This window comes from Vulpes vulpes, chromosome 3 (assembly GCF_048418805.1).
Source record: "Vulpes vulpes isolate BD-2025 chromosome 3, VulVul3, whole genome shotgun sequence".
Lineage (NCBI taxonomy): Eukaryota > Metazoa > Chordata > Mammalia > Carnivora > Canidae > Vulpes > Vulpes vulpes.
In genome coordinates this window covers 137,588,138-137,600,729 of record NC_132782.1, presented here as the reverse complement: position 1 = coordinate 137,600,729, position 12,592 = coordinate 137,588,138, and the positions used below count along the sequence as shown (strand labels likewise).

Sequence of the window (12,592 nt, the reverse complement as noted above, 5' to 3'; positions counted from 1 at the left end):
AACTAAATCCATGTGATGGGAAATGAGGCAGAGGGCAGGTTTTTGAGTTGATGGTGATGCTATTAACCAGAAACTGAATGCAGGGGTGGGTGGCATGGGTATTGACACAGTGTGCTCGGTTTTGCACATACAGTATGTGAGGGGCCTGAGACTCAAGCTGAGATGTACAACTGGATACAGAAATCTAGGGTTTTACAAGAACATTCTGGCGAGCCATACAGTATAGGGAGACCTCAGAGTTACTAATTGTGGTAGCTGTGAACTCCGCTGAAATCGTCGAGAACCAGGGTAGAGAACTTTGGTGTTCTGGGCAACTGGCAAGGAAGAAGCTAGAGCAGAGATGGAGAAGAGAACCAGGACAGCGTGGGGCCTTGCGAGAAACCAAGGAGTTAAAAAGAGCTTCACATCAATTAGGATGTTTTTATAGAAAATGACAGAAAACTGAACTCAAACTGGTTTAAATTGTCAAGATTTATTGGCCCATATAACTGAAAACACAAGCCTCTGGAGGATCACTCCCAAACCAGAGGTGAAAATTCAGTTCATCATCAACAATCAGGAATTGTAGAGTGCGTCTTATGTACCAGGCGTCATTTTAGTCAATGAAAACAGGCAGACACCCTTCTCTGTGGACTGGACATACAAATGCTTCTTGGTTTTTGGGGTTTTTTTTTTGTTTTTTTTGTTTTTTTACAATGCAATGCAATGCTTCAAATTGGGAAAACTATGTAATGAGAAGAGAGAAAACTTTAGAATATAATGAAAAGTCCAAACCTCTTGCTGGGAATTTAACACTTTTTTTGGTAAGAATGTCTGGAACTTCTGTACTAAGTAGGGAAGCAGTTCAGTATGGACACAAAAGGCTAAAACCCAAAATACCACCAGTGACACCGAAGTCCAGCTGTGGTTTCAATTAGTCAAAATTTTGACTTTGCATTCAGATAGCTGTAGATACTTTTAAATATCTCTAATAGGGCTTTGTGTCTAAATGGTATGGCAACATGTTTTATGTGCAGGTCATGTCCAAACCTGGATTATAGCCCATTGACATTTTAATTATATATATAAATAAATAAAGTTTGCAATAAAAGGAAACCTCACTCTCAGCCACTATATCCAACTAACAAGGACTATCAGTTTCTCATACCCGCCTCTTCGCCAATGCCTTCGCTCATGCAGATACTGCTCTACCGAACTACTGCAACTGGTCTCAGTCCCTACATGTCCTTTCTCCTTATGGCTACCAATGTGATTTTGCTAAAATAAAAATGGGTCCTTTGTTCCTAACAGTGCTTTGTACCAGAAGTACTCCATAAATTTTATATATAATGAGATTACAGATTCTAACCTGAGCTCTGAAGCTAACTCTTGTATTTGTGGGTATATTGCCTTTGGCTGGACCGGTTTCTCATTTCTCTAATTTGGTAATGATAAAGCCTACCTCATTAGGTTTTTGGAAACTAAAATACTGTGATTGAACTTTGTGAATTAAAAAGCACTACACAGCATTAAGGATTTAGACAAGAAAGTTGTAAGTTTGCAAATATTAGTATTTTAATGGCTAAAAATCAGTGTTGATTTTCTCAGTAACGTTGATTCCAGCTAGAACGTTTTCCACAAAACTCCATAATGCTATTAACACTTTGAATTTAAAATATGGCCCACAAATGCTTAGTTCTTCTCAAATTTTATCCTTGCACAAAAGAAAGTCATTTATGCCTGGTATGGCTTAATTTCCTTAAAGATGAGGAAACAATCAACTTTATCAAGTGACTGGATTCTCTAAAAAAGAAACAATACAGATAGAGTCCTCTTTCCCCTTCTGCTTTTTGGCCATATTTTGAAAAGAAACCCAAGGAGATACAAATGGCAAAATCAGATCACTCCAAAGTATTTAGCTTCCTTCTTCCTAAATTGTATCTCCCCCGTCCTAAATTACACTATTCACATAGGTGTACATCTCCCAGCAGGTGCTTAATGAGCTCACAAGTGTAGCCACTACCTGCCCTGAAATACCAAATCCCCTTCCAAAAAAGTGGTATTTATTCCTCCCCACAAACCCCATTGTGTTAAATTCTAGAAGGGGGGCTGAAAGCATCAATAGGGACTGATCTAGTGAGGTTTTGTTCTGTCACAAACTAAATTATGTAAGTTGGAAGTTGAACCAATGGGTGGTAAAAAGAGGCTAGATATCCAGACAGTAAGTAGCTTGCTGGGTTTTGTTTGGCTTTGGTGTGAGATCTGCCTTCATGCTAATTTTTAAATCCTGTAATTTCTTGAGATATCTGCTCCACTAATACATGTATCCAGATAATAGATTTCTCTAGACTTGGGAATCACAGACTCACAATTATAATTCCATTTGTTTAGTTTGGTGTCACACTGGAGTCATGACTAATCACTTGATGCCACTCCCTAATATGATACTATAGCCCTCCAAATTATTCATATACAAAGGCTTTAAACAAGAAGTTTCTTGCCCTACCAATTGCTTCAATTCTGGGAATCATACAACTATGAAGCTAGAATATAAATAGTTTTTGTAAGTTTGAGATGTACTGGAAGCTATCATACTGTTACATTCCTTCCTCATTTCACAAAACACCATGGCTAGCACCATCACTTTTAATGACTTCTACAAATTTTAATCTACTTGATCCATGTTCCCAATTTAAAAAAATTTGTAGTTTTTCAAATACGGTTTTTCCAGTATTGAAGAAAAACAACTGGATTGAGGAAATTTTCAAAAAAACTTAAAGACCAATGTCTTTAATTTTTCTTATACACTAAATGTGCAGGGTCCTGTAATAACTCTGGTCTCTTAAAGGCATGAAGAAGGATGCCTTCTTCAGAAGGTGGCTCAGCGGTTTAGAGCCTGCTTTCAGCCCAGAGTGTGATCCTAGAGTCCTGGGATCAAGTCCCACATGGAGCCTGCTTCTCCCTCTGCCTGTGTCTCTGCCTCTCTCTCTCTCCCCGTGTCTCTCAAAAAAAATCTTAAAAAATAAATAAATAAAATAAAGGCATGAAGATTCATGGAAGGATTGATACAACATATAGCCTCTCCTTTTCATAGTTCAAAATGCTATAAGTAACTGCACTGATCCAGGACTACAGAAGTAAGATTATCAATTTCCTATCCCTTGCTGATTTTGATTATCACTCTATGCAAAGCATTAAAATAGGAGACATATAGAAAAAACAATAGAAGTAGTGTTGTCAGATAAAACACAAGATGCTTGGTTAAATCGGAGACTCAGATAAACAAATTTTTAGTTAAGTATGTCCCAAATATTGCCCATTCAAAACATTGTTGTTTATCTAAAATTCAAATTTAACTGGGTGTCTCCTGTATTTTTATTTGCTACATCTGGCAATTCTTTATAGAGAATCTTTATCTTCAGAAAACTATTAACCAGGGAAATTAATGAATAACCATCACATAAGGCTTACTCAATAAAGTGCAGGAATACAATCAGGGAAGATCTCCCTAACCAGAAAGAGCACCTGAAGACATGACAACTGTAGTCCCAAAAAGGCAATGAAATTCTTCTTGCTGGGTAGGTGGGTTAGGGTGATGATTTTGGAGTTCAAGTGTCCTGAATTAAATCCCAAAAATCATTGCTCACTTGTTGTGGAATCTTGGATAAGTTCATCTCTCTTTATTAAAAAATGAAGCCACTAATACCTGCTTTATCTGGTTGTTTGAGGATCAGAGAAATAGTATCCACACAAAGCACCTGAACAAAGGAGGCACTCCCTAGATGGTCAAACCTACTATTAAAACATCACATGGCAAAGAGGGTACCTGTCACAGAAAATAATCAAATGTTAATGCTATGCAATAATAGTAATATTGAATAAGTAATTTTATTTCCATGATCTATTTACACTGTACAAACACTGTTGAAAAGCACCCTACAAGTTCACAGTACATTACAATATATTTACTTTAAAAATATATTCCTTTATAAAAGGTTCATAGGACATTGGCATGTCGACATGTGACAAAACTCAAAGCATGTCACCAATTCTGTGATAGCCAGAATGCTTCCATGTGTTGTCAATTTCACAATCACAAATCACCACTTGAGTTTTAAATAAAGTTTTAAATAAAAAAATGAATTCTACAGTGGACAGTTCCCACAGCAATACTTATTATTAGTTAATTAACATGTTCTTTCATGGAGATGTTGTTTCATAATAATTTAAAATGTCAACTTAATCTGCCCAAAAAAACCGTTTCAACAAGTTTTGCAGTCCAGAAATTCTTGTCATTTGTTGTTTTCTACTTTTTCTTCTTTGTTGGTTCTCCTGGTTCTACTTTGCGCTTTTTAGAAGTATGCTCATCTTTTTCATCATCTTAAACAGGAAAGAAAAAGTTTCAATCAGTAATTTTTTTAAAAAGTATTAAAATTTCATTGACTTTAGACAAAAATCATTATCCTCATTTCTTTCAGTTCCCTAATAAAAACTAAAAATTAAGTGACCTTTTAGTTCTATATTTAAATGTTTAAAATGAGAAAATCAGACTTGTTCTGAAAAAAACCTATTCCCAAATATTCTACAGTATACACCTTGTATATATTTAAATAATCTACATGTTGTAAAAATAGGACACATTTCTATTCTTTTTACCAGAGAAGAGTATCAATCTAACCATGACATTATTTAAGTGACCATCGACTGTTCTTTCTCTTCTAATCTGCTTTCTCTCTCTGCAAAACAACTCCCTTTCCTATTTTTAGCCCCCCCCCCCTTTATTTTGAAATTTAAAAAGCACTCACAGGTAGATGTTTCACCGAAGCTGTATTCTTTCTGAACATATGTGTGGCTTTATGTTAAGAACTCCATAAAGACAGAGTAACATGTAGAAGTTATAAATTTTAAAATACAAATTTATTTTAAGCACATTATTGGATTCACTGCACTTTTGGCTTTATTTTCTCAACCAAACAACAGATAGCCAGTTCAACAACTATCCTGTGGTGATCTATAAAATATTCTGATGTTGAAAGGGGCCTTCATATTAAAATAATGGGAAACTGCAGTGCCTGGCTGGCTCAGTCAGTGGAGCATGCGACTCTTGATCTTGGGGTTTTGAGTTCAAGCCTCACAATGGGAATAGAGCTTACTTAATAAAAATAATAAAAATTAAAAATTGGGGGAAAGCTGCTTATATCACACCATAAACTCCTTATGGAGCAAATACATTTACAACCTAAGCCTTCAATTCCCTTCTGCTAACACTACCATACTCAGAATATCTCCTTTGTTGATGCGGAGAATTATTAGAATCAACAGCAGATGATAAACACATCTTCATTCATCTTCAAGCACAATATGGCGATGTTATTCATATATTTCATAAAGCATTTAAGGATTTACATAGGCAGCAAGATAAAATAAAATTCAAATCAATGAACCATCCTCGAAGAATTTACAGATTCTTAGTTTTTTTTTTTTTATATTTATTTATTTATTTACTTATTTATTCATAGAGACACAGAGAGAGAGGCAGAGACACAGGCAGAGGGAGAAGCAGGCTCCATGTAGGGAGCCAGAAGTGGGATTCGATCCTCAGTCTCCAGGATCACACCCGGGCTGCAGGTGGCGCTAAACCGCTGAGCCAACAGGGCCGCCCCAGATTCTTAGTTTTAACCAGTAGTTTATCATGTATACATAAACATAATATACAAATCAACTGATACGGCACACAGCTCAAATAAGCCAAGGCCTTTGTTCTTTTTGTTTTTGAAGATTTTATTTACTTATTTGAGTGAGAGAGAGAGAGAGAGACAGAGAGAGCACGCGCATGAGAAGGGGAAGGGTCAGAGGGAGAAGCAGACTCTGGACTGAGTGGGGAATGGTATGCAGGGCTCATCCTGGGACTCCTGAATAATGACCTGAGCCGAAAGCAGCTGCTTAACCAACTGAGCCACTCAGGCACATTAAGGTGTTTATTTTTTAAATATTTTATTTATTTATTCATGAGAGAGAGACAGACAGACAGAGACAGAGACATAGAGGGAGAAGCAGGCTCCCTGCAAGAAGCCCAATGTGGGACTCGATTCCCAACCCCAGAATCATGCACCGCTGAGCCACCCAGGCATCCTCAAGGTGTTTGTTTTTTAACTGGAGTTTAATTAACATCTTTGCTTGACTTTGAGATTATCATCATAGTATAAAAATTGAAATTACTAGCTATGCTGTAAAATCCACTGTTGACATATTATTAAAAAGATGACTGTGAGATACTTCTGCTATTATTCTGGCAAATCTAAATAAATTTACTGAATTAGCAAAAAATACAAATTACCAGGGTTGGAAAAAATCATTTCCTATCAGTAATTTGAACAGGAACTAATGCCACCTAGTGATACAACAAGGCATTGCCTTAAAAACTATAGCAAGAAAAAGGAAACAAAACCACCCTGAAATGTTCATTTATCAAGATTGAGTTTCTATTCTGTGCCATATATTAAAAATGCATTAGTAAGGAAAAAATTTTTCTATTATGGAATTCATGCCACCTGAGGTAAATAAGTTTACATTATTAATATGAACTTTCTAAATTCTTTTTTTTTTTTTTTGAACTTTCTAAATTCTTAAAAAAAAGAAAAAAGATTAGCTACTTTACTTGGATTTCATGGGTAAGTACATGTCAATAATATCTAAGCCTTACTGATCTGCATTTCACAGTTACCAAACAAGAAGCACTGGTAAGTAGCAAGCCTGGATGAGTTTTGAATCTTTCCCAGCTCTTAAAAAAACAAAACAAAACTGGAAGAGTTAACTGGCAAAAAAAAGCCGAAGTGCAAAAAATGTGTAGGAATAATAAAAATATTTTCATAAGCTAAAAATTAGATAATTTAAGAGTATGGAATTTATTTTTTTAAAGATTTTATTTATTTATTTATGAGAAACAGAGACAGAGGCAGAGACACAGGCAGAAGAAGAAGCAGGCTCTCTGTGGGGAGCCTTATGTGGGACTCCATCCCAGGACCCCAGGATCACGACCTGAACCAAAAGCAGACGCTAAACCACTGAGCCACCCAGGTGTCCCAAGTATAGAATTTCTTAAATAAGATATTTTGTATGTCAAAAAATACAGATAAAAAAATGACTGATTTTATAGTGACTTTGTAAACATGGTATGGGATTCTGAAATAGCATAAATCACTTCTAAAAAGGAAAGTATTAGGGCACCTGGGTGGCTCAGTCAGTTAAACATCTGTCTTCGTTCGGCTAAGGTCATGATCTTGGGGTCCTGGGATGGACTCCAGCATCAGATTCCTTGCCCAGTGCAGAGTCTACTCCCTCTCCCTTTGCCTCTCCCCCTGCTTGAGAGTATGCTCTCTAATAAATAAAATCTTAAAAAACAAAAACAGTAAAGTATCTAAAAAAGAAGATATATTCAATAACATCAGAGTCCAAATTAAAGATTTCAAGATTATCTTTTTTAACTTTATAATCCAGTTTTAAACTGTCTGAACAGTGGGTCCATTCGTCATTTGATATCATCTGTATACTTTCTGGTGGAGGACCATCATATAATCAAAAGAACAGAAATTATGAGAATAACAGTATTATTTGCCACATAGTTGTAACTTGTTCTATTTGGATGCAATAGGCAAGCTGGAAAAAAGAATTTTTTCCGCTTGTTTGTCCTAGTATAGAATCCTCACCATTTCCATATAGCAACAACAATGGAACACCAGCCTATATTACCCTAGTTTAAATATCAACTCTAGTGATCTTTCTTCCTACAGAACAGCTACTACCACTGGAGCACTACAGCTTGCAAAAACATCAACAGAATAAACCGCAGCTTAAAGAGGTATCATTTCCATTTAAAGGCCTGAATTTGAACTCTAATTTTGCCTTTTTTTATTTTTAATTGTATTTATTCATTCATGGGGGGGGGGGGGGGCAGAGAAACAGGCAGAGGGAGAAACAGGCTCCATGCAGGGAGCCCGACATGGGACTCCATCACTGGGACCCCAGGATCATGACCTGAGCCAAAGGCAGATGCTCAACCACTGAGCCACCCAGTGCCCCAATACTTTTAAGTTTTTAAAGAATTATTCTGCTAGTCCTCAGATCTTTGGTTCTTCTTCATTCTTATGAACAAGTATCTTAATGTTCAGTCATAGTGTTCATGTATGTGGGATGTTTTTCTGATTTTTTAAAATATTTATCTATTCATGAGAGAGAGAGAGAGAGAGAGAGAGAGAGAGAAAGAGAGAGAGAGGCACAAACACAGGTAGAGGGAGAAGCAGGCTCCCTGCAGGGAGCCCGATGTGGGACTTGATCGTGGGATGCCGGGACCACGCCCTGGGCCAAAGGCAGGCGCTAAATCGCTGAGCCACCCAGGAATCCCTAATTTTGACTCTTTATAAATGTGTGAATTTCCTTAGGCCAGTTCTTTAATCTGAGATTATTTCTTTGTCTATAAAGTAGTAATAAAAAATCATGTAACACTTCTGTACTAGGTTGTTAAGAACAGTAAATTTTAAAAACTGTGTCAAAGTTCCTATTTTACAGCTTGGCATTTTCTAGTTTTGTGACCATGTACAAGCCACATTAAACTCTCATTTCCCCATTTCCCTATCTGGTTTCACATGTTGTAAGGATTAAACATTATTTATGCAGGGCAGCCCTGGTGGTGCAGCGGTTTAGCGCCCCCTGCAGCCTGGGGTGTGATCCTGGAGACCAGGGATCGAGTCCCACGTTGGGCTTCCTGCATGGAGCCTGCTTCTCCCTCTGCCTGTGTGTCTCTGTCTCTTTCTGTCTCTATGAATAAATAAAATCTTTAAAAAAAATAAACATTATTTATGCAAAAAGGTTTTTATTAATTACATAAAATGCTATGCAATATGAGGTATTTTATTATTTATTTTTTAAAGTTTTTATTTACTTATTCAGGAGAAACAAAGAAAGATGTAGGCAGGGGGAGAACCAGGCTCCCTGCAGGGAGGCTGATGCAGGACTTGATCCCCGGACCCAGGGATCACGCCCTGAGCAGAAGGCAGAGCCACCCAGGTGTCCCAATACTTTAAATGCCAACTTCATTTGGCATCTCTAAAAGGATGCCATTTACTAAAGATATGCCTTCATTAGTGACTTCTAATCCATGCCGGAAAATCAGTGAAAGAAATGGAAAGGCCAAATAGAATCAAAACTGAAGAGCTCCTACCAGTTAGTCATTCTTTTTCTTAATACCTTCTGCTGGTTGTAAAAGGAACTAAGTAAGTAGCCCTTGATTTATGAGAACATAAGAAATTTGTTTAGCTGGCATGTTTCATAAAAATGGTAGTCCAAATACTTAGTCCAATTCAACTATGACTCACTGAATACTTAAAATGTACTACAAACTGTAAAGGAACTCATTTTCATAAAGGAGATAGACTTAGGAACAAATAATCTCACAAAGGATGATAAATGCAATCAACCGCATTAGCACATACAGAGTATAGAGGAGCAAATAATTTGAGGTAGATGCTAGTATTTTTTTCTTCCTTGAATTGGATTTTGAAGGATGAATGTGTTTATCAGCCAAAGAGGGAAGGAAGAACTTTCTGGACTAAAAAAAATGTCAGGGAACCATAAGATAGTACGGTCTATTCAGTTTTCAATTTTAAGATCTTAAAGTGCTAGAAAAAGCACTGTTTGAATTGAAAGTGGAGAGAAGGGCAGGACCTATCAGAGGGCTTGGACTCTATGCTGGTGAAGGATTTTAAGCAGGTGAATTACATAATCAGACATGACTTCTAGAAAGTGATCACTAGCTGCAGTGTTGAAGGATGGAATTGGGGAGCTGGTTTAAAGCGTGTAAGCAGAGATCACTGTGGTTACCTATACTCTAAATATGAGATGAAATTATGATACAAACAAGTCAACAACTAAGTCATTATCTTCCTATTACTACTATGTCGTAAGACTCAATTAACTTCATTTGTCACACTAATTTTGGCTTTAAACCACAACTACTTTAATATAAATTGAAGCCTTTAGCTCTTCAAAGCTGCAATCACAAGAATCCATGAATTAGCTGGCTCTGTTTTTTTTTTTTTTTTTTTTTTTAAAGATTTTATTTATTAATGAGAGACACAGAGAAAGAGAGAGAGAGAGACAGACAGACAGAGAGAGGCAGAGAGACACAGGCAGAGGGAGAAGCAGGCTCCATGCAGGGAGCCTGACCTGGGACTCAATCCCAGGTCCCCAGGTTCAGGCCCCAGGCTGAAGGCGGCACTAAACCGCTGAGTTAGCTGGCTCTGTTTTAAAAAGGCACCATAAATCACATATATACTCCTGGTTGAGACTGTCAGAGATTTCACTCTAAAGCCTGAAGAACTTACAATTATTATTATTATTTTTTCCTCTAAAACACAGTAGATACTACTACTGGTTGAGCTTTCAGAGATTCGCTTCAGAGCCGACTTTACACAAATCTTTCTCACAGCTACAGCAAAAGCGATCATCACACACGAATCCTAACATACAGAGCAAAAGCTCGTACACAGTCGTGACAAAACTAAATTTGTGCAATCGCTGAATTTAAATTTCACTCGTTGAGTGTCTCCTTGTTTTTAAACTCGTCACGAGGACCCAAAGGTATTTTCTATCTAGGGGGTCTGACTTGCCTTACCTGATTCCACGGTCTCCTCCCCTTCGGGCAGAAGCCTCGCCTTCTTAGCGTTCTGTGGGGCATCATCGCCATTGTCCTCATAGATGTTGGACCATTTTATTGCCATATCCAGCTCTGGGGGGGGAGGTCTCTTCTCAGTAGTGTAGGTCTCTGGAGGTGGTACATAGTTTGACTTCCAGATTTTGAACTCCTTGGGAGGCTGTTAAGCAAACACATTAAGAAGCACCGTGACGAACCGGGGTTCCTAACAATCCATCCGTAGGGGCACATGCACCTCCCTGCCGTCCGCTCATTGTTCAGGCTGACTTTTTTTTTTTTTTTTTTAATTTTCGTTTAAGGCTTAAAGACATTTCTTTTCCATCAAAAACCACAATACTGTTAAGTGAAAAAGCCAAAGGGTTCCCTATACGAATAAAGCTAATAACTTTTAGTTACCAAAGAAGAATCCAGTCTCAGAGATACTACGCCAAGGCTGACCCCTTCAGGAGGCTGCAGCAGACACTGTCTTGGAGGCAGCACCGCAGGCAACTTCGGCGTCAAAGGGAAGGGGTCTCGGGGAGAAGCTGCAGCGGGGGGGGCGGGGGAGTCACCACCGTTAGTCCTCGCAGCGCGGGGTCGGGGCACCGAGCGCGGAGGTCTGGGTCTCCTCACCAGGGGGCGGGGGCTGCGGGCCGGGCTGACACCCACCAGGCTGGGGGCAGGGGGCGCGGGCTCCCCGGGGCCGGAGGGGGGCGGGGCGGCGTCCCGCAGGGGGTGACTGCGTGTGAGGGGACGAACGGTCGGTCCCCAGGAGCGGGCTGAGGAGGCAGGGGGCGGAGGCCGGGGCCACGACCGGAAACCGGGTCGGGAGCCTCACCTCCTCGGGCGCCTTGACGACGTGCCTCTCCCAGTCTATCTGCTTGTTGAGCGGATTGTAGAGAAAGGCCGGGCGAGTCACGCTCCGGAACAGTTCGTCGGGGCCCGGCAGCCGCTTCTCCGCCTCGTTCCCGCAGCCGCCCGCCGACTTCGCAGGATCTGGGGCCCTGCGGTTTGCTTCCTCCGGCTCGCTGTTATCCTCCTCGCCCGAGGAGCCGGAGCTGCTGCTGCCGTAAGCCGCGAAGTAGCTCAGAGGGTCCTTCTCCTCCGCCGCCATGACGGCTGCGCGCGACGACCGCGGGCCCGGCCGGAAGCCGGAAGCTGCTCCAGGGCCCGCCCCGCGGTTGGCTCCGCCCCAAGGCTTGCGGTAGAGCCGCGGGGCCTGCGCCCCCTGACGGCCGCGCCGCGCTCCTGCAGCCGGACGGGAGCCCGGGGCTGGAGGCTGGAGCGCTCGCTTCCCCGCGGGGCTGCTTGTGCGCCCTCCTGGAGCCCCGGGAAGAGGCAAGTCCTGAAGCCCTGATCCCAACCGAACTTTCAAATTTCAATATCAAATTTCAAGTTTTCAATATCAAAGTCAGTAGGAGTCTATTAAAGGCACCTGAGAGGGACGCCCGGGTGGCAGGGCGGTGGAGCGCCTGCCTTCGGCCCAGGGCGTGATCCTGGAGACCCGGGATCGAGTCCCACGTCGGGCTCCCTGCACGGAGCCTGCTCCTCCTCTGTCTGTGTCTCTGCCTCTCTCTCCATGTGTCTCTCATGAATGAATAAAATCTTTAAAGAAGTAAATAAAGGCACACAAGACATAAGAATTTTTTTTTTTTTTTTTTTTTTTTACTGCCACTCCACCTTAACCATTGCCCCGGGGACGCCAGCATTTCTTTCTGATCCCACTGCATCTCCTCGTCAAAATGAAAATTAGTCTCCGTGTGCTTGCTTCCCTCAGTCATCCTGCAAGCCCTCTATGGGTGGTGGACTTAAGTCACAGACTAAATCCTCCCGCCTTGACCCCATCCACGTGGGCTCTGAACAACTATCTTTGATGAAATTCCTCTTGGGTTGTATCTCGCTGCTCAGCGCGGCTTCCAAACTCTG

The 12,592-nt window shown here is 40.5% G+C and overlaps 1 protein-coding gene across 1 annotated transcript; it reads right to left on the bottom strand.

Moving 5' to 3' along the window:
- Positions 1-453: 453 nt before the first annotated feature.
- On the bottom strand, positions 454-12,283 carry C3H1orf52 (chromosome 3 C1orf52 homolog). The gene is made up of 3 exons (XM_026004807.2): positions 11,505-12,283; positions 10,649-10,847; positions 454-4,359 (listed from the first exon to the last, which is right to left on the bottom strand). The coding sequence occupies exons 1-3, from the start codon at positions 11,778-11,780 to the stop codon at positions 4,286-4,288; spliced, it is 549 nt and encodes a 182-aa protein (XP_025860592.1). The 5' UTR covers positions 11,781-12,283; the 3' UTR covers positions 454-4,285.
- Between the last annotated feature and the right edge of the window lie 309 nt (positions 12,284-12,592).